The sequence below is a fragment of the Lampetra fluviatilis genome, chromosome 34 (genome assembly GCF_964198595.1).
Source record: "Lampetra fluviatilis chromosome 34, kcLamFluv1.1, whole genome shotgun sequence".
Classification (NCBI taxonomy): domain Eukaryota; kingdom Metazoa; phylum Chordata; class Hyperoartia; order Petromyzontiformes; family Petromyzontidae; genus Lampetra; species Lampetra fluviatilis.
In genome coordinates, this window is record NC_136308.1 from 5,647,692 (window position 1) to 5,674,584 (window position 26,893).

The 26,893-nt window shown below is 51.1% G+C and overlaps 1 protein-coding gene across 1 annotated transcript in view; it reads left to right on the forward strand.

Annotated features, from left to right (window-relative positions):
• Positions 1–11,540: 11,540 nt before the first annotated feature.
• Positions 11,541–26,893, forward strand: part of LOC144944315 (metabotropic glutamate receptor 3-like) — a 51,081-nt gene continuing 35,728 nt past the window's right edge. Inside the window, 1 exon segment of the mRNA XM_078872379.1 lies at positions 11,541–11,878. Within this exon segment, the coding sequence (XP_078728505.1) occupies positions 11,828–11,878 (51 nt within the window). The 5' untranslated portion in view covers positions 11,541–11,827.

Genomic DNA, 26,893 nt, shown 5'->3' on the forward strand with positions numbered 1-26,893 from the left:
ATGATGACAATGACATCTCCCGATTACCCGCACGCGACGTCATTGCAATGGGATTGGCCGGGCATCTCAAAAGCAAGATCCTCCGGAAGTAGTCTTGAGACTTAGTGAGGCTTTGCTGGATGTTTCCCTGCTAAATGGATCACAGTCACGAACGGCGGCGGCGTACCCCACACCAGACGGTCACCGCATCGCGCCCTTTCAGATGCGCTTCTGCGGCCGTCTGGAACGCTCTTCCCTCCGATATTAGGAAGCCACTGGGGCTGTGCACTTTTAAATCATCATCTAGATTGAAAAATTAATTTCTTCAAGACTGCTTTTTTGCGTTTAGTCTGTTGTCCTTCCCCCGCTTTCTCCGATTAGCACGGTTGGCTACCTACGTTGCGAAAGAAGTTCAGCTTACATGCAGATACGCGTGTGCATTCTTGCAGCTTCCTTCCCGTTTGGGTTACATAGATGGTGTCCCTTCTCAGACGCTGCTATTATCATTTATCAGTATTCGCCAAGGATTATCGCGGTTGGCTACGTACGCTGTGAAAGAAGTTCAAAATACATGCATACCATACCACCTCTTAAACAAAAAGTGAAATCATCGTACAACCCCACACCGCATCGGATTAGAGTTTGTGAACCCTCCGTGGTTGATGGCGGTGGTAGTGGTGAGGGTCAATTCTCCCGGCCCGCGGCCCTCTCATCTGCCCCGGTGGCAAGCAGAGTTTAAATAAAAGCTGCCAAACCGCCGGGGTTGGGGGCGCAATCGAGACGCGGTCGTCTCGTGAGATTCACGACAATGGACACGGATACGGCACGAGCTCGCTTCGCCCGTGTCGCCATCGCAGTCACCACGCCATCGAAATCGTTTGCGTGATACACGCGCGCGTGCGTGTGCGTGCGTGTGTGTATGTGTGCGTGCGTGTGTGTATGTGTGCGTGTGTGCGTGCGTGTGTCTGCGTGCGTGTGTGCGTGTAAAAGAAACCGCGCGTGCCATCGCAAAACAAATTCTCTTTGACAACGTGTTTATCTTCCCACGTCATTCGTTCTACAAACATTACGCCGTTCGCACATCCCATTGCTTAACCCACGCAGCACATTATACACACTATAAGTAAATATGATTCGTGCAATTATCCCCAATATTAAAAAAGCGTAGGATTATTTAGCCGCTTTAAATTTCCACACAATAAAGTCACTTTGTTGAGCTGTCGTTTGTGGCCGGGTCGCTTCTGAAAAAGAGGCGAATGCCTCAGTGGACTTTGCCTGGTCGGGTGGGCATGGTTTAGTTTTACTTGTAAAAAAATTTTGGGTGATCTGTTTACCCTTCTTGCACTTTGCACTACGATAGTGTTTGTTGTTGTAACGTTCTTACCCCGTGCCCCTAAGAGACATCTGTGAAAAAGAGCTTCATAGCTCGTCGAATTCCTCCAGTAAAAATATTCAGATTTTGATGATTTACGACGAAACCAATGGAAGAAACCGATCAAAACAGCTTTTTTTTGCAAGATACACGCGAGAAAAATGCATTCGAGTTTTATTTAGCCAACGCTTGCTGCACGTGACTAAACGGTGACACCGCTTTTTATAGCAAAAATGATAAATAAATGTCCTCCCGAGTGAACGTCAGCCCACACAGCCCCACCACAACCCACACAACCCACACAGCCCACACAGCCCACATAGTCCCACCACCACAGCCCACACAGCCCACACAGCCCCACCACAGCCCACACAGCCCCACCACAGCCCACACAGCCACCACAACCCACACAGCCCACACAGCGCACACAGCCCACACAGCCCACACAGCTCACACAGCCCACACAGCCCACACAGCCCACACAGCCCCACCACAACCCACACAACCCACACAGCCCACACAGCCCACATAGCCCCACCACCACAGCCCACACAGCCCACACAGCCCCACCACAGCCCACACAGCCCCACCACAGCCCACACAGCCACCACAACCCACACAGCCCACACAGCGCACACAGCCCACACAGCCCACACAGCTCACACAGCCCACACAGCGGACACAGCCCACACAGCCCCACCACAGCCCACACAGCCACCACAGCCCACACAGCCCACACAGCCCACACAGCCCCACAACAGCCCACACAGCCCACACAGCCCCACCACAGCCCACACAGCCCACACAGCCCACACAGCCCCACCACAGCCCACACAGTCCACACAGCCCACACAGCCACCACAACCCACACAGCCCACACAGCGCACACAGCCCACACAGCCCCACCACAGCCCACACAGCCCCACCACAGCCCACACAGTCCACACAGCCCACACAGCCCACACAGCCCCATCACAGCCCACACAGCCCACACAGCCCCATCACAGCCCACACAGCCCACACAGCCCACACAGCCCACATAGCCCCATCACCACAGCCCACACAGCCCACACAGCCCCACCACAGCCCCACCACAGCCCACACAGCCCACACAGTCCCACCACAGCCCACACAGCCCACACAGCCCACACAGCCACCACAACCCACACAGCCCACACAGCCCCACCACAGCCCACACAGCCCACACAGCCCACACAGCCACCACAACCCACACAGCCCACACAGCCCCACCACAGACCACACAGCCCACACAACCCACACAGCCCACACAGCCCCACCACAGCCCCACCACAGCCCCACCACAGCCCACACAGCCCACACAGCCCCACCACAGCCCACACAGCGCACACAGCCCACACAGCCCACACAGCCCCACCACAGCCCACACAGCCCACACAGCCCACACAACCACCACAACCCACACAGCCCACACAGCCCACACAGCCACCACAACCCACACAGCCCACACAGCCCACACAGCCACCACAACCCACACAGCCCACACAGCCCCACCACAGACCACACAGCCCACACAGCCCACACAGCGCACACAGCCCCACCACAGCCCACACAGCCCCACCACAGCCCACACAGCCCCACCACAGCCCACACAGCCCCACCACAGCCCACACAGCCCACACAGCGCACACAGCCCCACCACAGCCCACACAGCCCACACAGTCCCACCACAGCCCACACAGCCCACACAGCCCACACAGCCACCACAGCCCACACAGCCCACACAGCCCCACCACAGCCCACACAGCCCACACAGCCCACACAGCCACCACAACCCACACAGCCCACACAGCCCCACCACAGACCACACAGCCCACACAGCCCACACAGCCCACACAGCCCCACCACAGCCCCACCACAGCCCCACCACAGCCCACACAGCCCACACAGCCCCACCACAGCCCACACAGCGCACACAGCCCACACAGCCCACACAGCCCCACCACAGCCCACACAGCCCACACAGCCCACACAACCACCACAACCCACACAGCCCACACAGCCCACACAGCCACCACAACCCACACAGCCCACACAGCCCACACAGCCACCACAACCCACACAGCCCACACAGCCCCACCACAGACCACACAGCCCACACAGCCCACACAGCGCACACAGCCCCACCACAGCCCACACAGCCCCACCACAGCCCACACAGCCCACACAGCCCCACCACAGCCCACACAGCCCCACCACAGCCCACACAGCCCACACAGCGCACACAGCCCCACCACAGCCCACACAGCCCCACCACAGCCCACACAGCCCCACCACAGCCCACACAGCCCCACCACCACAGCGGCACGTGACGGCCTCTCCTCTTCCTCAGCATGCGCAGCGGCAGCCCCTGTCCGTCGAATTTCATCGCGGGAGACGATGTTGCGACATCAGTCGGAGAAATATCGTAAACAACAACAACAACACCACGTATTCTATGGGTATTGTCTTCACCTTCACCTGATGACGATTGCTTGTGCTGCGATCGAAACGTCGTGATTTTTTAGGATTTTTTTTTTATATCTACGTGGCTTTACCGAAAGACCCATAGAATATGTATTCCTGCAGTCACGAAAGCTTTAAGTTAAGATTTAACAACAACAACACGGTTGTTTACCTAGATTGGTGTAAAAAAACGCTTTGTAAGGCTTTCAAAAGAACATGGGAATACAGAAGTATTTTTTGAGGGTTTGTAAATGTTGTGGATTTGCTCTCCAACACACCGGTGTGCTGTACCAGTAACGAATTGGCCACGTTCTGTTTACGTGACAAACCTTACTAAATTGGCTGTGTCGGATGGTGGCGGTTTTAACAACACATTTATATTTACGCGATCTAACCCACAAAAAAACACCTATATTATGGTCAAATGTCTTTCTTAAAGATTTCAGTAAAGACCGAAAATATTGTACCCACAACCCAAAGTCCACCAAAACAATATAACATTTTTTATTTATTTAAAGCTTTCGTGACTGCAGGGATTCATATTATTGGTTCTTTCGGTAAAGTCACGTAGAAGGGAAATAATAAAATAAATAAAATATAAAACAATACAAATTCTCACGACGTTTCGACTGATGATGATTGCTTGTGGTGTTGTCGAAACGTCGTGAGAATTGTATTGTTTTATACTTTTATAATTTTATTATTTCCCTTTTACGTGACTTTACCGAAAGAACCAAGAATACAATGTTACATATTGTATGTACGTCCAACTTCTTTCGCACAGTACGTAGCCACCCGCCGCTAGTCCGAGGTGCGAAGCGGTGACGCAGTGCTTAGGGCACTGCGCGTTGAACCCACCGGTGACCTGGGTTTGATTGCGTAATATATGAAATCTGAAGCCGTTCTTGCTCCACCCCAACTCTTAAACAACCCAGAGGTATGATCACCTCCCCCCTGCCCACCCTAACCACACCGAGTGACAACCTTCATTCAGCATTGGATTGAATAACGGCTGTGAATTATCATCACTGCAACAATGCAATGAGCGTTCAAGGATAGCAACGCAAAAATGAGAGGGACGACTCAAAATTAAAATGTACTTTGGAATTATGTGTGCACAGTAGCTGTACGCACGTTGAACTTCTTTCGCACCGTACGTAGCCATCGGAGGTGCGGGAGTTGTTCGTATTATCAACTTCTAAAACATTTTATTTCATAATTGTTTGATATTACATTTTACCTACACGATCCAACCAAAAAAAATATTTACGAATCATAACATTGGTTCGTCAAAGCCGATGTATACAATACCTTTTTTAAAAATATTTTCCAATCATACGGATACAAAAAAACAACACGAAAAATGATTCATGCGCTTCATCGGAGATTTCAAAAAGCACTCCGTTGTCGCGTTGAAAAGTTGCTGGCCGCCACGATGTACGTATGTTGAACTTCTTTCGCACCCGAAACGTTTCCGACCGTGCTAATTGGCAGCCAACCTTGCCGCCACTGTTTGTATCCCAGCGTAGAAGATGTGCACAGACTTGCCTCGCGCGTCACGCTTTAATTAGGCTCGGTGGTTAATTTGTATTTTAAAAGTGGGCCGCAACAGGTACAACTTTCATTGGGGTTTTGTTTTCCGTTCGAGTCTGACATTTCCCCTCCGTGCGCCTGCGACAGCCGGCTGAGTGCCAGGTGTGAAAATATGATAGTAGCACTGGAAATTAAATGTCTACCAAGTTGTCATCCTTATCCGTACAGGGGAGATGGGGGGGGGTTATCTCCGTCTAAGACGTTGGCATGAGATTGTGACAGCAACGGTGCCCCCCCCCTCTCCCTGCGTGATGAATTCTGTCGAGCGGTCGCGCGGTGGTTAGCGCTCTGCACTTTGAGACTGGCAACCCGAGTTCGATTCTTTGATCGCAGCTAACATCCGTGGCGACTGATGCCTGAGCCACTCGTGTTCCATGCCATCCTCCTTCACTGACCACCATGGTGAAGTATGATCAAACAACCCCGTGACCAACAGGGTTTGGGGAGGCCTTCGTCTAGAAACAGATTTACATATGTGTGTGTTATAAATAACAGTGTGTAATCTACTACTGAGTGAGGGCCTCTCTATACTATGTAAATTATGGGGGGGGGGGGGGGTTTGGGGGTGTGGGTATTTTAGCATGCTTCACCAAGCTTGTCTGTGTGGGGAGCATAGAAGTACAGTACAAAAATTGACTGCTGATATCGTGGTCACCGACATGCTCTCGCTCGGATCGCAATGCAGAGCGGGTCAGTGGCCACCTATCAAACCGAGATTTAACGCAAGTACTAAAATACGTTTTACTACACTGGACATAACGTAGCCATACAGCACGTATGGCTATCTTTGCCCGGTGGTCGGGCCTGATTAGAATCCGAGAAGTGATGAGGTCGGTTATGGGTCAAATATACTTTATATATACACATCCTTTATTTTAACGCAGCTCAGAGTCCGTGCAAACCGAAGGGCTCTCTCTCTTTTTTTGTTCAAATGACACGGAGCCGCAAGAAAACATTACAAGTAAATATGTAAACAAAATCGCGCGGACGCATCCAACATCGTAAACTAGACATCAAAGATGAACGTGAAACAACAATCGACAATGAATTAGCGATGAGAAATTGTGCCGAGATATATATATTTTAAATAATTGCAGCTTCGTTTCTCGTGAAATACATTTGGGTTGTGGAATACCTCTGAAGACATTATTTTCATCATCGCCAGGCAAACGAATGCAACGCATCGACTGTGTGGGTAGCACCCGTTTTTAAATGCAACGGGAAAGCGACGCTCCTCTAACGTGTGCAAGAAGCGTGATGTTTCAAAAGAACACATTTCCCAAATTTAGAATATGTACTCCTGGGACTCAGTCGTGGGAATGTTGTGGCATGTCCTGACATCGCAGAAGTTTCAATGTGAAATGTAAAAGGCAGATGTGATGCCCTGGACCAGAGCTGAAATAATTACCACCTCTGTTGTCAAAGCTACAGTCGTACCGAATGACCGAAACGTCCAATAACAGTGAATCCTTTAATAGCCCACTCATTCCAAATGGTTATCACCATGTTTTACTGGCTACACCAGCCCACAGGGGATTATTGTGTCCGTCCGTCGTGCTGAGTGGAGAGGGAGGGGCTGGGTGGGGGGGAGGGGCTGGGTGGGGAGGGTGGGGAGGGGCTGGGTGGGGAGGGTGGGGCTGGGTGGGGAGGGTGGGGAGGGGCTGGGTGGGGAGGGTGGGGAAGGGCTGGGTGGGGAGGGGCTGGGTGAGGAGGGTGGGGAGGGGCTGGGTGGGGAGGGTGGGGCTGGGTGGGGGGTGGGAGGGGTGGGGCTGGGTGGGGAGGGGCTGCTCACCCCGTGGTGCCCTTATAAAACTCAACGTTTAACCGACTCACGCCGGCTTGTGCCCGCTCTCACAGTCGGGCATATTTGCGGAATACACCACGCCGCCGTTGACCCTGGCCATTGACCGAGCAACCCAACGTTCCTACCAGCTCCCTCCGCAGGACAATGTGTTTTTTCTCACCGTACGTAGCCAGTCGTGCTCATCGGCGGTGCGGGATATCAGGCCTGGGCTCACGGACTTTGTGGGTCTTGCACGGCGGTCGACCAGGCTCATACCTGCTTAACCTCCGAGATCTGACGAGGAGGTTGGGCACAAATGATGAAATGTTAATGTGCGTTTGTCATTCATTTAGGGAACAGTGAACGCTGCGGTCGTGACGCGGCGCTGCTTAATTCATTGTTGTGATTGCAAAAAATGTGTTTGGAAAGGTTCGTCGTAAACAACAACAAATGGGAATAGTTTCCTGTTCAGTGTGTTTCACCATAAAACGAGAATGACTTCATTCGTCTAAATAACACTGGTCAACAAAAAAATCTTTTTTATTTGGCCTGGACTTTTGCAGCTGTTTTAGACTAATTTCAGGGTGCTGATTCCAAATCTGATCTCAGATTTGCTCTATCATATCTCATTTTTATGCTATCGGCATACCCCATTTTCATTTATTTTACCCGAAATTAACTCTGTCACTTATGATTGCAAGTTGTTGCGAGTCAGTGACTGCTTTAGTGTTAAAATATGGTGCTGTATTTTTAGGATAGTGTGTTTATAATATCATTTTATGTAGATATCCACATTTATTCAATATTTTTCTTCTGCAATTTTTATTGAAAATGCAATATTTGATATCTCAAAAACCTGATGTGATAGACAAAAACTGATGCCAGATTTAGAATCAGCACCCCAAAATTACCTTAAACCCATTGGAATACCTTATGCCAGAAGAAGTGTGTTGACCAGTGTTATCAAAGCGGCCCGGCAGTGAGCTAAGTGACAAGAGAAGGATCCATCGGTGTACAGTCAGCTGACAAATTTACTGCCAAACCTCAATGTTTGCCAGCGCCGGCGGCGGTGTAAGTGTGAGCCGGGGAAAAGTGCTGATAAAATATTTCTCACACACTTCGAAAAAAAGCTGCTAATTTTTTGTTAATTGCAGACGGAACACATTTTGTTCAAAATGGACCAGGGGCTTTTTTTTCTTTTTACAGAAACAAATCTACAGGGCGAGTGCAATGACGTTTCCCTTCACCTGCGCGTGTTTAGTTTGTTGTCGTTCCCCCGCACTTCCGATTAGTACGCTTGGCTAACGTACGGTGTGAAAGAAGTCCAACATGCGGGCTAAAGGGTTCCCGTCACTAGATGGTGTCCCCTCCTCATGTGCTGCTGCTAGTGCAGGGTGCTTCTAAAAAATGTTAACACTTTTATGCGATGATCGTTTTTAATGGTAATCGTAGCTTCATAGCTTAAAAAAGTCAAAGAGTCTCCACTTTTCGATTTAAAGCTTTCGTGACTGCAGGGATTCATCTTCTTGGTTCTTTCGGTAAAGTCACGTAGAATGGAAATAATAAAATAATAAAAATAAAACATAATAAAATAATTCTCACGACGTTTCGGCCACAACGCAAGCAGCCGTCCTCAGGTGAAGAACAGGTCTGTCGAGAAGACATAATAAAATAATTCTCAGGTGAAGAACAGAGTCTGTCTTCTCGACAGACCTGTTCTTCACCTGAGGACGGCTGCTTGCGTTGTGGCCGAAACGTCGTGAGAATTATTTTATTATGTTTTATTATTTTATTATTTCCATTCTACGTGACTTTACCGAAAGAACCAAGAAGATGAGTCTCCACTTATTCGCCATCGTTGTCAACACGTGCCTGGAATCTTCTCCAGGTGGTCTCCAGAGCCCGGAGGCACATTTCTCGTGATATCGTTGCACATTTTCAGAAGTGTTAAAACATTTTTGAAGCACCCGTATCGTTATTTTTATTTTTGCACCAAGGAAATCCTGAGACTCATAAACTTTTTTTTTCGGAAGGGTCCTGCCACCTATTTCGCAGCTCGCTATGTTTCATTCCAATGGAGCAATTTTTTGGGGTTTTTTTATTTTTACGGAGAGGACCGAGGTGGGGGGGGGGGAAGTGGATAACGCTTATAAGGGTGATGAGCTGTGGCGTGCTTGTTGGGAAGGATCCCGTGTGGTGGTGAAGGGCCTTGGGTTCAATCCGTGTGTGGCTCTCTTTGAATGTCGTTGTATTAATGCCGATTCCGATTCCACACTTACTCCACTCAACGCCGCAGATAAATAAAAAACACAAAAAAACATACATCGTTTCTACGGGCTATATATTTACTGTATATGGACAAGAAACTAAAACAAACGATGTCCTGTTTTATTCTTTTTCTACATTCTCGTATTTTGGTGTCCGTATTTTCTCGTTTTACCGTCGCCGTTAACGCATCCGCTGGGTTTCGCCGAATCTCTCTGTGTGCACGTTCGTGTTTGTGTGTTTGGAGTTAAGTCGACTCAGCCCCAGGTGAGTGCCCAGTGGGCATGTGTAAAACATCGCCACTCGGGAGACAAAGGCGGTCGGGCGTGGTGCTGGCCACCCAAGCCCTCGTGCGCCGTTCCGCCCTTCATAGGGTGCTCTCTAACAGCACTTGCCCCAGCAGTCTGTTGGAGGCTATACGGGGGATCTTCGTCTTTCGTGTCGTTTTATTTGATCCGTCTGTAACGAGAAGGCCACGAGGGGACGGTAGGGGAGACTGCTCGTTGTTATTCCTGCCAGGGTACGCGTGGGTTGGAACGCAGCAACTGCCTACTTCTCCATATAACAATCGGTTTTACCGTTTCTGGCAATAAAACACATTCCTCCTGCGGAGGGAGCTGGTAGGAACGTTGGGTTGCTCGGTCAATGGCCAGGGTCAACGGCGGCGTGGTGTATTCCTCAAATATGCCCGACTGTGAGGGCGGGCACAAGCCGGCGTGAGTAGGTTAAACGTTGAGTTTTATAAGGGCACCACGGGGTGACCAGCCCCTCCTCACCCAGCTCCACCCCTCCCACCCCCCCACCCAGCCCCACCCTCCCCACCCAGCCCCTCCCCACCCTCCCCACCCAACCCCTCCCCACCCTCCCCACCCAGCCCCTCCCCACCCAGCCCCTCCCCCCCCCCCACCCAGCCCCGCCCCACCCTCCCCTCCCAACCCCTCCCTCCCCACCCAGCCCCTCCCTGCACGACGAACGGACGGACACAATAATCCCCTGTGTGCTGGTGTAACCAGGAGGTTCCTACCAGTAACAGTTGTGTTAAGATGTTAAAACACCAAACTGAAACCTTTTGCAAGGAATCGTGTCTGCATCAACCACATAGACTTGTGGTGAACATGCAAACAAAAAAACATGCCTGGGTAGTATATGATGCATTGTCTTTGAAACTGATTGGTCCGCACCAGAGACAGCTTTCTTTAGAGCCTCGTCTCGAACAGTGTTCGACCAGAGGACGCCACAAGGCGAACAGCACAAGGACTATGCCACTACCAGGGCATTGAGAGCTCGGAGTGAGCAGCTACATCATGGGACCTCCCGTGCCAGTATCTCTCCCCTTCTTCCCCCGACACCACAGCGCGTGGCCTCTGCCGTGTGTCACTCTCCCGCGGATCATTTCGGAAGTTCGCCGTTCGCAAGAAGACGGGGAGGGAACCGCTGAAGCCGGCGCTTCCCATCCACTACTTACGATGAACGGCCAAAGGCTCGTTGCAAGCCCGTTGTAACCACGATCCTAGTCTCGCGACTGTGGAAACTCGCATCCAGTCCCCCACGCTTGCTGCAAGGCGCCGCACCCATTGATCCCGCACCACCACCATCAGTTACAACCACCCATTATTCCACCTCCTCTCTACCCGTTCTCTCGCTAACCTCTCCTTACTCTGTCACGATGCGGCCCCTGTCCATCAGCTGTCGAGAGCTTATTGACTTTACAATTCGAAGATCCTCCCAATTTAGTTCGCATTCTCTGCCAAAATCTGTTGCACGCCTCCTTGCCCCACAGTCCGCGGTGTGGCTCTGCCACGGGACACTGGCCACTCATTGGCGTGAACTATCGAGTGTGCAGGCGGTGCAGCTGCAACCGGGAGGGGCACTGTCCAGAGTAGCCAGGGCGCAGGTCTACGATGACCGATGCCAACCAACTAGGCTACACCCACTGCAGACCACGTTCAACCGAGTCAATTAGAAAGACGCCTCTTCCCTAGTATCACACACACCGGGCGCTCTCCCCCATCTCCTCTCTCCTCCTCCTCCTGCTCCTCCTCCTCCTCTACACGTTACCAGGGCGACACCCATCCCGCCGGCACCATGGCAACGCGCTCCGCCTGATGGCGAAGCTGCTGATGCTGCTGCTGCTGCAGCAGCTGCGGTGTTGCTACAGAGGATGCTGCGCAACGCGCGTGTCCGGGCAAGCAGAGACTCGGGCTGAGACGGCGTTTAAGTGCCCCGATGCGGGATTTGGGGAGGCGAGGCGAGACGAGAGAGACGAACTGGCTCTGGCAGGCTAGCCAGTGGGGGAGCGTGATCGCCGGCCTCCGTATAAATAAAACGCGCACTTTGTTTGACTCTTCCGAATGAGTGGAACGTCACTCGCGCCTGGAGAAAGTCGGAGATGCAGCGAAACGGTGAGTGGAGGTTGTGGATGGAGCGCTTGGCGTACGGTACGCATGTGCACCCCTCCTCCGTACGAGTTGCATTGTCACTCGCTCTCATATCGGTATTAAAATCGTACCACCGAAACGAATACTGTGGCCGAGCCGTTTGCATTGAGGTTACGTTGCTGCGCTTAACATGGAGAGATGTCTTAGTTTGGTAAAAGTGTGCACGTTTCAGACGGTCACTGGGACAGCTCATAACGATGCATTTTCTAAATGATTACGTTTGAGGTTTAAAAAAAAAAGTATCTAACATCACACTCAACACGTTGCTTTAGATGTCCGTGCATAATTCATGCGCATCCGTTACGCATTTTCTGTTGCCGTTTTTGCCAAGTCAAAGTGCCGTTTGCTGTCACGAAATCAACGAATGATATCTCCATTTGTCTCTTCGCGTCAAAATAAAATGTGTGCATCGGTGTCCATCGGGCCCCTTGGCTTCCCAGACAAATTGTACGCAGCAGCTTCGACGCTCAAGGTCTCGCGGTCGGCAGAGTCCGGCTGGTTAAATATATGCCGCTGGCTTTCCAAGATGTTTATGGTCAAAAAGACTCCCTCCATCGACGAGACGAATCGCCAGTCAACGCTAGCGAGCAATGTTGGTTGAAAACGGTCTATGGGAGCTAATGGCATTTAAAATATCTTTATTGCTGGCGAAGGGGTGGCGACCAGATTGGCGCCCCTGCACTGTATGGACCTGGCGATCAGGAGTTCGAAACCCCTGTCACGGCTACCATCAGTGGCTCTAGCGATATCTGAGCCAGTCTCAAACGCATCCGCAATAAACGTGCTTTGCCGAACGTGGTGCATTAGGGCCGAACAAACCAACCGCTCAACGATACACACGGAGTAGGGAGGAGGCATTCGTCCGATCGTGGATTCAGAAAAGGACTGTCAATTATGACGACGACGCCCTAATGTCAAAGTGTACGTTTATTGCAATGTAGTAGCAGTCGAGATTTTGTTTTTGAAAGAGATTCGCCACTCGCGTGGATGACATTCTGCCTGCAACGGCAAATGCCCACCATCTGCACACACTGTCTAGGATACAAGCAATAGCGTCTAAATAAATTATAACTACACAACTAGGAATTGATCGCGATGACGCGCAGGATACTCGGGGGAGAGGAGCTGGCAAGGACGCATTAATGCGTAAATCCCAATGTCAGCAACATGTGCTCTAAATCTGCAGCAACCCCATACGATTTACCCCGTATTCTTGCACAGGAAAATTGAGTTTTCAGGTCCATACGGCGTACAGCCGTTTCAATACGGGCACAGAAATATATATTTGTCTGTTTGTGTTTCTCCCTTGTGATGGGACTTTGTAGGAGGAACGTTACGATTTATAAGGGCACGGGGGTGACCAACAAGGTCTGAATTTGTCTGTAATCAGTTAGGCACTGATATGGGGTTGACATCTATGTAACCGTCTCCGTTGCGAGGCAAGGGGCAAGGGAAATTAAGTGGCCGAGTCGGTTGGTAGCGCAGCGTTTTCTTGTTTTGCCGCGGTCAGTGTTGGAAGCAGCGTGGTTGTTGGAGCCGTTAGCGTCGTGGTAGCGTGCACCGCTGCCGCTATGAAATGCCACCTGAGTTTTAAACTCATTTTTTATATTGCCAGATAATGCTCAGCGAGCTATGTAGCTTATTTTTTTTAGAGAAAGCGACTTGGCCACGTCTGAACTTCTTTCGCGCCGTACGTAGCCAATCGGAGGTGCAAATGATAGCTCAACAAATGTGGAAATATCTACTGTTTGGTTCTTTCGGTAAAGTCACGTAAGTAGGAAAATAAATATCGACGTGACTTTACCGAAAGAACCAAAGAGTATGAATTCTTGCAGTCACGAAAGCTTCTCATCAAATGTGGAAATGTATAGCGACCAAATACTGTCCTCTAAAAGCATGTTGATTATAAATGTGGAGGCGGTGGGGGTGGAAACAGAGGACCCGTAGAAAAATCCACGCAGGCGTCAGGGTCGGGCTCGAACCCACGACCTCCTGCACACCAGGCGAGGTAGTCAACATCTCGCAACCGTGGCACCTTGCTTACGGCAACACATTAGTGAGGAAAATATTAATCGGTTCTGGGTCTCCTCTCGTGTGGAGCCAGCCTTAAATGAGTGCACTTGCTGCGATGTGCAAATATCGGCGCCGGGGAGACAAAGGCGGTCGGGCATTGGCTCCGAGGTCAACGCAGCCTCGTGCTCTGCTCGTTGACAACACCTGACCCAACAGTCTGCACGACTATCCGGGGAACCTTTGTCTTTGGTGGTTATTCTCTGCGAGTGAAATCCGGCGTATCCTCTGTTTTTCTATTGACTCCCTGGCTCGATGGCTGCGTATTGACCGGATCTATAATCGGGTTAGCTGAGGCAGGGGGCGGCGCTCTGAATTCATAAGCTAATAGCCAAAAGGGTAAGGCGATAATCGCGAGACGGCCGGCAAATCCAGAAGATTAATGAATGAACTCCGTGGGCTGATGGTTTGTGAGGAGTGCAAGGCACCTGCACACAATTCCACAAAAGTCAAAGATTCCCCCCTTTCTGTATAACCTTAAACAGACTGTTGGGGCAAGTGCTGTAAGCGAGCACCCATAACAATCGGGGGGGGGGGGCTGAGTGTGGCCAGGAACACGACCGGACGCTTTTTTCATTTAAGGCCGAGTCTACCTAAGAGGATTCTCAGTATCGGTGAAAATATTCGCCACTGATTATATTTTATTGGTGGTGAGTGGTGGGAATCGAACTCGGGGTTACTGGACCAACCGCTACGCCACCGCTCCCCACATCGCCCCAAAAACCACCAACAACAACAACCACCATTCGCCACTATGTGGCGGTGACGCCACCACGTCGCTTGTGCCAGGCTAGGCGCACGTCGAGGCCACGTGAAGCGTCGAACGCCCGCTGGCAGGAGGTCAAGGGGCAGACCCAGCGGGTGCCACGGGTCGACTGGCTGAGATGACTGACTGGCCGATGCACCACCTGTGCCCCCTACTGTGCCAACTTTGTGTGCCGCAGGACCATACACTTACAAACACGTGCTCACAAACCAACGCAACTAAACGCTTCACATCAATGTCGGTCTCACATTTGGTCTCAACGCCTGGGCTCGATTCACGGCCGACGGCGAACACCGATCCAGAGTGATACCGGATCCGTTTCGCCTTTCCGCTCTCTATAAATATACATTGACCAGCGTGGTGAAGTATGGTCCATGATTGACACCGCGTGGAAGAGATGTTAATCCAGCATTGACATTACAAAGGGTTTCAAACATTGCACGGGTGTGTACGTACACGCGCATACAAGTATCACACACATACTTGCACAGATACATAACACAATCACACGCGTGCATCACCACACTGCACACACGCACACATGGGACGAGCAACACAGGGCACTTGTACAGCCATGACAATACGTGAATAAATATTGCATCGCTCTGTAACCTTTGTTCCACGCGTACGTCAGACAGATTGACGGATGCATAGACGGCACAGACAGACGAGCAGACACACGGACGTACACACAGACGGCCAAAAGGGGGCAGAGAGAGAGAGAGTGAGCGCACCAGGCAAAACATACAAAGACAGAATATCGCACGTATTGCTTTGAGCAGACTGTTGGGGCGAGCAGAGAGACAAGCAAGCGGACAGGCTGCACGGACACACACGAGACCCACAATACGGTCAGACGGAGACACAAACCGGGCGGACGCAGAGAGACACGTTGGTGTGGGGGGGGACAAGGTGCATGGCAGCGTCAACGCCGTCGCGTTTCGGCTCGGGTTAGCCTGCGAAAGGCCGCCCCTATGCATATGCATGACGATGCTAATTCGGGCGAGATCTACAGAGCGCTCGCTGGATCATCACACGGGGGCATGGAGGGGTTTTTTTTAGCTGGACGGGAAGTGCGGAGAGAGCGAGGAGAGAGGGAGCGAGAGAAGAGAGAGAGAATCGAGAGAGAGCGGCATGGAGTAGAGAGGGGGGGGGTAGAGAGAGAGAAGGAGGGGGGGGACAGAAAGAGCAGAACGTGAAATCTTTCGTGAAATCTTTCATTAAAAGGGGAGAGGGGGGTTACATAAAGCAAAGCATTAAAAAAAAACAAATGATGAACGAAGCAAAGTGCCGACTACACCGATCATTTTCTTGTTTCCTCTGATCGTAAAAAAAGAAAACGAGAAGCTGTGGAAGTGGGGAGGTTGAGGCGGTTGTGGTGGGGGGTGGGGGGTGTGGGGTGGGATATATTTTGCGTGATGTGCAATGTGTTGGAGAGCGCTAATTGGCTTTGTGTAGTCCCTCCCCTCCCTCCCGCACCACCACCACCTTCCTTGGCCCTCGTGTGCCTCCTACGGATCCGTGATGTTGCATCCTCCGGGCGAGTCGAGGCGCTTGCAAAGCCTCGGCGTCTCTGGTGCCTGAGATCTGCGGAGGCGCGGGGGGGGGGCAGCAATCGGCAGGCACTGCGCTAGCGTGGAGAGGTCCTGGCCTGACACCGCTCTCTCTCTCTCCCGCTTCCAGTATCATCCTCGGCATCACCATCATCATCACTCTCATCCGTTAGAAGGAGGGGGGGGGACGCCGTTAGTTAATGGCTAGATGGGTGTTATCGTTCTAGTATTATTATCATCATCAACAACAACACACATTATAATAATCAGTTTACAAAAAAAACAATATTAGCTTATGACTACATCAGTCATTTTCATAATTCCATTATAATAACCATCATCCTAATCTGTATTGTTATTTGTAATATTGAATCTCTGATTAATTGCAAAAACCTTGAACGTGCGGCGTTGACAACTGAAAGAGCGCTAGCGAGGCCAGCTAATCGTCGTGGCACATACCGCGATTATAATGATCAGTATGAATGACGACACTTCGCCGTTACTGTGCCGGGACCTCGCATGGAGTCGTATCCTCAGAGTGGGCACGGAATGGTGCTGAAACGGAGCCAAATTGCCTCGCTCCTCCGGCGCTGGACCAGGGATCAAACACGTGAGTGGGTGTGTGTGTGGGTGGGTGTGTGGGTGGGTGAGTGTGTAGGTGGGTGAGTGTGTGTGTGAGTAAGTGGGTGAGTGTGTGGGTGAGTGTGTGGGTGGGTGGGTGAGTGGGTGGGTGAATGGGTTGGTGAGTGTGTGGGTGAGTTGGTGGGTGTGTAAGTGGGTGAGTGTGTGAATGAGTTGGTGAGTGTGTGGGTGAGTGTGTGAGTGAGTGAGTGGGTGAGTGTGTGGGTGAATGGGTTGGTGAGTGTGTGGGTGGGTGAGTGTGTGGGTGAGTGAGTGAGTGGGTGAATGGGTTGGTGAGTGTGGGTGAGTGTGTGAGTGAGTGGGTGAGTGTGTGGGTGAATGGGTTGGTGAGTATGTGGGTGGGTGAGTGTGTGGGTGAGTGAGTGGGTGAATGGGTTGGTGAGTGTGCGGGTGGGTGAGTGAGTGTGTGGGTGAGTGTATGAGTGAGTGCGTGAGTGAGTGGGTGAATGGGTTAGTGAGTCTGTGGGTGAGTGTGTGGGTGAGTGAGTGGGTGGGTGAGTGTGTGAGTGAGTGGGTGAATGGGTTAGTGAGTCTGTGGGTGAGTGTGTGAGTGTGTGGGTGAGTGAGTGTGTGGGTGGGTGGGTGAGTGTGTGAGTGAGTGGGTGAATGGGTTGGTGAGTGTGTAGGAGAGTGTGTGAGTGAGTGGGTGGGTGAGTGGGTGGGTGAGTGTGTGGGTGAGTGGGAGTGAGTGGGTGAATGGGTTGGTGAGTGTGTGGGAGAGTATGGGAGTGAGTGGATGGGTGAGTGAGTGGGTGAGTGAGTGGGTGGGTGAGTGTGTGAGTGAGTGGGTGAATGTGTGGGTGAGTGAGTGGGTGGGTGGGTGAGTGGGTGAGTGTGTGGGTGAGTGTGTGGGTGAGTGTGTGGGTGAGTGGGTGAGTGAGTGTGTGAGTGAGTGTGTGGGTGAGTGAGTGTGTGAGTGAGTGTGAGTGTGTGGGTGAGTGAGTGGGTGGGTGAGTGTGTGAGTGAGTGGGTGAATGGGTTAGTGAGTCTGTGGGTGAGTGTGTGAGTGTGTGGGTGAGTGAGTGTGTGGGTGGGTGGGTGAGTGAGTGAGTGAGTGTGTGGGTGAGTGTGTGAGCGAAGGGGTGAGCGAGTGGGTGAGCGTGTGGGTGAGCGTGTGAGTGAGTGGGTGAGTGGGTGGGTGAGTGTGTGGGTGAGTGGGTGAGTGTGTGGGTGAGTGTGTGGGTGAGTGTGTGAGTGAGTGAGTGGATGAGTGAGCGAGTGGGTGAGTGGGTGAGTGAGTGGGTGAGTGAGTGGGTGAGTGTGTGGGTGAGTGTGTGAGTGTGTGGGTGAGTGTGTGGGTGAGTGTGTGAGTGAGTGTGTGAGTGTGTGAGTGAGTGGGTGGGTGAGTGTGTGGGTGAGTGTGTGGGTGAGTGTGCGGGTGAGTGTGTGGGTGAGTGTGTGGGTGAGTGAGTGGGTGAGTGTGTGAGTGAGTGTGAGTGTGTGAGTGAGTGGGTGGGTGAGTGTGTGGGTGAGTGTGTGAGTGAGTGTGTGAGTGTGTGAGTGAGTGGGTGGGTGAGTGTGTGGGTGAGTGTGTGGGTGAGTGTGTGGGTGAGTGTGTGGGTGAGTGTGTGAGTGAGTGGGTGAGTGAAAAATCGCTGTGCACGACATGTAACTGTGCCTGATCGCAAGAAGTTGCTCCAGTCTCCTCTCCGCGTCTCCCTGTATTTACGCTATTAAGGGCATGCATATTTAATAACGCCCCGGTGCCGACAATTATCACTCAGCCGTGTTTCACTCGAGCAGCAATTACTGCAAAATAACATGACGTGGGGCTCTCGGCGCTTTGGTGATGCCAGATGCGCGCGTGCGTGTGCGTGTGTGTCTACAGTTCCACTCTATACTGTTTGTGTATGTGCGTGCATTCCATGCACCGGTGCGTCGCCCCTAGGGAGAGACAAAGGCGGCCGGGCGTGCTTCTGACCCACGCACACCTCCTCGTGTGCCACAGTGCCTGCCTGTCATAGGCGCTGCTCGCTCGCGGCACTTGCCCCAGCAGTCTGTTGAGGCTACACGGGGCGTCTTTGTCTTTGTAGTCGCTAACAGCACTTGCCCCAGCAGTCTGTTGAGGCTACACGGGGGATATTTGTCTTTGTTATCGTTAACAGCACTTGCCCCAGCAGTCTGTTGAGGCTACACGGGGGATCTTTGTTGTCACTAACAGCACTTGCCCCAGCAGTCTGTTGAGGCTACACGGGGGATCTTTTTCTTTGTTGTCACTAACAGCACTTGCCCCAGCAGTCTGTTGAGGCTACACGGGGGATCTTTGTTGTCGCGAACAGCACTTGCCCCAGCAGTCTGTTGAGGCTACACGGGGATCTTTGTCTTGGCAGTACAGAGCGGTGGTGTGGGGGGGAAGAGGAGGTCGTGGGTTTCGAGCCCGGGGGATCAGAGTTCGATTCCCGCTCCCAAGCATGCGATGAGGGTCGCGAATAGTTGAACCCGGTCCTGAGCCTCCCCTAGGTCGACTCAGCCTTAAACGAGTGCCTGCCGGGGCGGTGTGCAAACATCGACACTGGGGAGACAAAGGCGGTCGGGCGTGCTGCCTTAACAGGTGCTCGCTGACAACAATTAACCAGTTAGTTTGTTGATGACTATGGGCGAGATATTTGTGCTCTATTTTGTATCCAAACCAAGTGACATAGTAAGAATATCACCCGTGTAGCCTCAACAGATTGTTGGGGCAAGTGACAACAAAGACAAAGATGCCTCGTGTAGCCTCAACAGACTGTTGGGACAAGTTCTGTTGGGGAGCACCTATGAAGGCCGGCACGGCACACGAGAGGGTGGGTGGGCCAGCGACCACGCCCGCCCGCCTTTGTCTCCCCCAGTGGCGATGTTTACTACACACCGCACCAGGTACTCATTTGAGGCTGAGTCGACCTAAGTGAGTCGACCTAGGACCGGTTCAGACGATCGTCACCGGCCTTGAGCGGGAATCGAACTCGGGTCGCCGAGTTCGTAGCGTAGCGCGCTAACCGCTACGCCACCCCTGTTAGCGACACACATGCGTGTGTACATGTGTGTTGATGGGGAGCGGTGGTGCAGCGGTTAGCACGCTGCTCGACTCGAGTTCGATTCCCGCTCGCGGCCAACACCGGTGACGATTATCCGAACCGGTCTTGGGCCTCCACTAGGTTGACTCAGCCTCAAATTAGTACCTGGTGTGGCGTGTAAACATTGCCACAGGGGAGACAAAGGCGGCCGGGCGTGGTGCTGGCCACCCCACCCCCTCGTGGGCGCCGCTCGCTAACAGCACTTGCCCCAACAATCTGTTGAATGCTATACGGGTGACCTTTGGCTGTTGTGCGTGTTTGCGCGTGTATGTTTTACACACTGCACCAGCTGTACTCTTCACTGAAGGCTGAGTCGACCTCGCAGGGGCTACGCACGCACGTGTATGTTGAACTTCTTTCGCACCGTACGTAGCCAACCGCGTGCTAACCGGAGGTGCAGGGTTGTCCCAGAAACAAGCGACAGGCCTGCGCGGGCTACATTGGGGTGTGCGGTGGGGAGGGGGGGGGGACACATTTGTCTGTGTACGAGGTGTCTGATAAGAGCGGGGGCTTCCCATCCTCAGGCGGTTTGGGTCGGCGCGTGGCGTGTGATTAAATTTGCGACGGGAATATTAAAATGCATTTACATTTCAAGAGCTGGATAGTCCTTAAGCGACGGAGAGACGACGAGTCACTCGCTCCCCCTTCATCAGCCGCTCCTCAATTATTATTAATAATAAAAACAAAGACAAATATCCCCCGTATAGCCTGAACAGGCTGTTGGGGCAAGTGCTGTTAGCGAGCACCTATGAAGGCCGGCACGGCACACGAGGGGGTGGGTGGCCAGCACCACGCTCGGCTGCCTTCGTCTCCCTACACACCGCACCAGATACTCATTTGAGGCTGAGTCGACCTAGGGGAGGCCCAAGACCGGTTCAGATAAATCGTCACCGGTGTTGGTCCTGAGCGGTCATCGAACCTGGGTCGCCGGGTTTGTAGCGCAGCTTAGCGCTAACCGCTGCACCACCGCTCCCCACCCAATTAATAATTAACACGACCCAGGTCGCGCGCGTTTCCGCGGATGGCGAGACAAAGGTGCGCGCGCTCACAAACGGCACAAGCGCGACGTTTCGGGCACTAAGCTCGCGGACGGGGTTCAAGATGCGAACTCCGAAGAGGGAAGACATCAACAAAAACAACAAAAATCGCCTCGCTTCGAGCAGAACGCGACGGCTCTTGGCGTGAAACTCGGCATCGGTGTGGACCCACGATCGATGATTGCAATCACGATCGATGATTGCAATCAGACTTCGTGTGATCCGTGTCCGTAGCGAATTCACGCGCGGCGGGATGGGATGGTTCTGTGTGGCACGGCCACTCGATGGGTTCTCTCACCTGGCTGAACAGTGCTGGGTCTGCCTGTCTGCCTTCATGAGACCAGATAATTCACTATGTAACACGATTTTTGTTCCTGGGTAGTGTTATTTTCTAATTGCTTATGCCTCATAGGTATTTAAAATGGCTATTATTCCCCACAAACTTTTTTTGTGACCAGGGCTTTACGTGAAGGAATTACACAAATGCACACCACGTTTTCTTATTGAAAATAGGTCAATTTCAAAATATCACTGTCCTGGTCACAAAAGCAAAGTTTGTGGGGAATAATAGCCATTTTCTGTACTTTTGAGGTAAAATCAATTGGAAAATAACACTTACTACCCAGGAACAAAAAAAAATTCGTGACACAGTGATTATTATAATTAGTTGGGTCGTGGTGGGAGAATATAAGTCATGCAGTAGTATAAATAACCAGACAAAACGCCTCCCTCTGTCCACGTAAAAAAATACATGAAAGCAGTTGAGACGTCTCATCAATTAATCTTCAACAGCGTTTGTAGAACACAAGACACCTCTGGAGCGATTTCCACTTTCATTGTCTCATCGGCGGAATCAGGATTGCTCCGAATCACAATTCTGGTCAATTCCCCAGACCATTAGTTCAAGCAAGTCCGACGAGACGCTGAATGCTGAGCTGAAACCGCTAAAAACCTGGGTTCGAATCCATGTAGCCACTTGTGACTTCATGAAACACTATTGGTATAGGGGTATTGCAATTAATCGATAATAATCGCTCACGAAGCTCACGATGCATTCGTTTAATCGCGTGCGTAATAGCTGATTTAAAATGCTGTACTCGTAAATGTCGCATGCAAGATGGTATTGTCACCTTCGTAAATAACACTGTGGCCTCAAACGGAAATATATAATCGGCGATATTTCGCGAAATGGCCCTTCTACATGGCACATTATTTGCTCTGTGCAGCCTGAAGAGAAACAATGGAATTGTCGGGGGGGTGGGTCGTGGGGGGAGGGGAAGGGTGATGAGGGCCACCTATTAAGTTAGTGCTGGGCATGTAGCATATGTTATAAAGGGGCCCTCAATAAAAAAAAACACGTAAATATTAAAAGACATTTTTTTTTACTTGCATAGCAAAGTAATTGTATTTTTTTATTTGTTATAAACCCAGATAATACGACACATCGTTAACCTTAAACACCCAGTCGTTCATTAAAGTTGAAGGTAGTATAGTACTATAGTAATAGAGCAAGTGCAGAATCACTAACCCGGAATTGATAGCTCGAAAGCATTTAGCGCGGGGCCCTTGAAAGTGCGGGTTCCAGTAGCATGTGTAGCTACTTTTGCTACGTGGATAATCCGGCACTGCCCATGGCCGTGATTGGCCACAACATTTACGCAGACTGTTGGGGCCAGTGGTGTGGCCAGGATCGAGCCCACCGAACAGCCTTTGTTGTCGCCAGTGTTGCGGTTCTACACAGGTACTCGCAAATCACTCGCCAACGAGCTCAGGCCGCTGGGTTAGTACGACAACCAACTACTGCGCCACCGCTCCCCCCCGCGCTCCCCACAAAAAAGACAAAGATCCCCCGTACAGCCTTCAACAGATTGTTTCGGCAAGTGCCGTTAGCGAGTAAGCACCATTGAAGGCCACAACGGCACACGGGGAGGTGGGTGGCCAACACCACGCCCGGCCGCCTTTGTCTCCCCGGTGCTCATGTTTACACCCCACCAGGTACTGTTGAGTCCATCTCCGGGAAAGCCCAGGACCGGTTCAAATATTCGCCTCTGTTATTGGCCGTGAGCGGGAACTAGAGTGCAGTGTGATAACCACTGCGCCACCGCTCCCCCTCCCCTACACACACACAGTCGCTGCTGGTGGCGAGACAAGACACGAGCGCGCCCACGCACCCTACCCAGCTCACCGTTTTGCACAAATTGGATGCCATCCCAATTATAACGCCTCGTCTTCAAGCGCGTATTTTTAGGAACCGCCGCACTGGTGACAACTGTGAGGTCGACGGAAAGGATATTTCGGCGGACGAGCGGGTTGTAAGGCGGCGAATCGATTAGCGGTGAGCACACGCGAGTATTTGGTGGAGCAGAGTCTGGACAGGGAATTATTTCAGCCGGAGCTATCCGAGGGCTGAGCTCCGGAAAATATTTAGCGTGGGTTTTGGGAGGTTAGTGGGTCCCGGCAAATGTGTTTAACGACAGATGGGAGCCGTGATTGTGGGTAATTAAATAAAGAAGTCGAGTGCCATTTTTTTGTGTATACGTGGGAAGGTGTACACGCACAACAAACCTTTGATCAATTCCACTGCCGGATGAGAGCTGCCCTACGCAGCTGTGGGTGGCGGGGACATTGGACCGTACTTCGCCATTCCGATCCGTGCTGGTTCGGTGAAGGCGGAGAGCAAGTACGTGGAAGCATAGTGAGGCACAGTACAACGATTGATTTTGCCGCAACCGCCTTCTGTTGGTCACCGTGTGGCCCCTACCAAGCCCTAAGGCGGGGGTCGACAGCCCGCGGCTCGGGAGCCGCGTGCGGCTCTTCAAGGGACCGCTTTGTGACGTCATTCATTGAGGACCGCCGTCTCGGATTCACCACGCGGTGTGCATTGCGGCTCTTGAAATATTACGTGGGGGTTTTTTGTTTTGACCGAATTCGACAAAAAATAAATGGCTCCTCTTGTTATTTTGGTTGCCGATCCCTGCCCTAAGATGACCTCTTTTGTGCGTGGCGGTCACCCGTCCCAAGCAGCGTCCAGGCTCAAGCCGGCCTAGAAATAGGTCCTCAAGGGAACGAGCCACGCGTTAATGTGTCGCCCTGTTGGCCTCCTCGGTTGATGCTCACCGACGGCGTTTGTTTCAGCAGGCACACTCCGGGCAGGTTTCGATCGTCTGAGGCTATCGGGCTTTCGTCAACAAGTACTCAACGATGTAAAGCTTTCGTGACTGCAGGGATTCATCTTCTTGGTTCTTTCGGTAAAGTCACGTAGAAGGGAAGTAATAAAATAATAAAAATAAAACATAATAAAATAAAATAATATTTCTATTATTTTATTACTTCCCTTCTACGTGACTTTACCGAAAGAACCAAGAAGAAAAAGGTACTCAACGGTGATAGCGGATCTCATCGGTGGCAGCAATTCCTCTAAATGACACGGCTCTGGCCGCGGAAACAAAACAATGTAGCTGCGTTAAAAATATTGCTGAGCCGTGCATCAAATTACACGGCTAGTACTTGCCGAGTTCCTAAGCTCCCCCACGTTTACCGATCCGCACAACGATCAGCGCGGTAAAGATACGGCCAATCAACCCCTTGCAACGAGAGACGCGGCGTGTGGGACTGCGTCATCCAGCAGTGGATTGCCAAATTGGGCTGTACAAGAACTACTGTTCATTCTTGATTTGAAGCTTTCGTGACTGCAGGAATCCATACTCTTGAATCCATACTGCTGTTCACGTTTGAATTGCCTTCTGCGTGTTTGTGTGCAATCATTGTGAACCGGGGGTTGAGCATTAAAACATAATTGTCTTATTCTATCGGCCCGTTGGCTATCATCATCATCAGCCATGATCAATCAACTGCTGAATGAATCCTCCCCACCGCACTTCCATCTCGACAATATCAACGGACAGCATTTGTTTAAGCCAACAAATAATATCAGACGCAAGCACGAAAAAAGCCGGTGCATTGGAGGGGCATTGAATCTACAGAGGCCCCTAAACCATATCCCCCCGGGTGTCACGGCCAACGCTTGAGTTATTTTGGCTCTCTGCGCGTGGTATACGCATTAGTTTATCGCGTGTGTGTGTGTGAGAAGGGCCCCTCGGTATTGGCTCAACATGACAGAGGGAGGGAGGTCACGCGGCACTGTGCCGGAAAGCAGCCCCCGCTGTTGAAAGAGAGGTGGGTGGTGTTGGGGTGAGTGAAATCGCGTTTTTGAACTCCCACGCAGCCAGGGATCATCAGGCAAGGCTGGGGGGGGGGGGTTGCTCCTTGCCGTTGCCTTTACAATGCAGAGGCGGCCCCACTTCGCGGTGCCCCCCCCCCACTACAACTAAGGCGTTCACTGCGTTGCAGGTGGACGTTGCCAGATGGCACGGGCGAGGGAGATGGCGCTCGTGTGTCAGAGAGCAAACCGTCCTGGCACTGGGTTCAAATCTAGGATTCCAGCAACCATGGTTAATCTGGCTTCTCAAGTGTAGCGAACGTATTGATGGACTCACCCCAACCCTCCCCCCCCCCCCCTTGTTACAAGTGACTGCACAAAAGTGATTACATTTGTGGCGTGGAGTTTTTTTTTTCAATTAGCTCGCATTTTTTTTCCCCTGCTGTGATGAATAACAAATTCTAATATTAAGTTTGATCGACGTGCCAGAAACGATACCGATTAGCAAGACGAATAACCCGAACTCTAATAATAATATAATAATAATAACGGATGAGGCAACTTGCAGAGAACTCGAAAGTCGTTCTGTCAACTTCCAGTGGCCGTCCTCGTCCGCTGCACTCTCTCCGCATCACGATGGAGGTCCCTTGCCAGCAGAAAAATACAAGAATCGGTTCTAGATTTGAAGCTTTCGTGACTGCAACGATTCATATTCTTAGGTTTTTTAGGTAAAGTCACGTAGGTAAAAAATTAAAATTAAAATTAATAAAAGTCAAATAAAATAAAAAATCACGACGTTTCGGAGGCAACGCAAGCTTCCGTCTTCAGGTGGAACCGTCACAGCCCGACAGCTGTATCAAGTACCCTTTTTCGGCAATAAAACAGCTGTTAAGATGTTCAAACACCAAATAGAAACATTTTGCAAGGAATCATGTCGGCATTAACCACACGGACTTGTGGTGAACATGCAAACAAACATGCTCTAGCAATAGATGGCATTGTGTTTGAAACTGATTGGCCTACACCAGAGACAGCTATTTGGTGTTTGAACATCTTAACACCTAAATTTCGATTTAAAGCTTTCGTGACTGCAGGGATTCATATTCTTGGTTCTTTCGGTAAAGTCACGCAGAAGGGAAATAATAAAATAATACAAATATAAAAAAACAAATTTCTCACGATATACTTTTTTATATTTGTATTAATTCTAGATTTGAAGCTTTCGTGACTGCAAGGATTCATATTCTTAGGTTTTTTCGGTAAAGTCACGTAGGTAAAAAACATTAAAAAGTAAAATAAAATAAAAAATTAAAATCACGACGTTTCGGAGGCAACACAAGCTTCTGTCTTCAGAAGATCGATCTTCTCCAACCATTATATTATACTGTGCAAGTAAAAAAATGTGTGTTTTAATATTTACGTGTTTTATTTTTATTTAGGGCCCCTTTATAACATACGCATCAGGCCCCGCACTAGCTTCATCCGGTACTGCTTGTATCGTCTGAGATGATATATCTCTCGACTGGTACGCAGGAGGTCTTGGGTTCGATGCCTACACCGACGATACCTGTGGTATATTTGTAGTTGGTGTGTGGTGCTTGCGTGGATTTTTCCCCCGGTCCTCCAGGCTTTTGCCCTCCGCAACTTGAAATCACATGCGTTTAGATAATTTGGCTGCAACTATACAGCTTCACGTGTG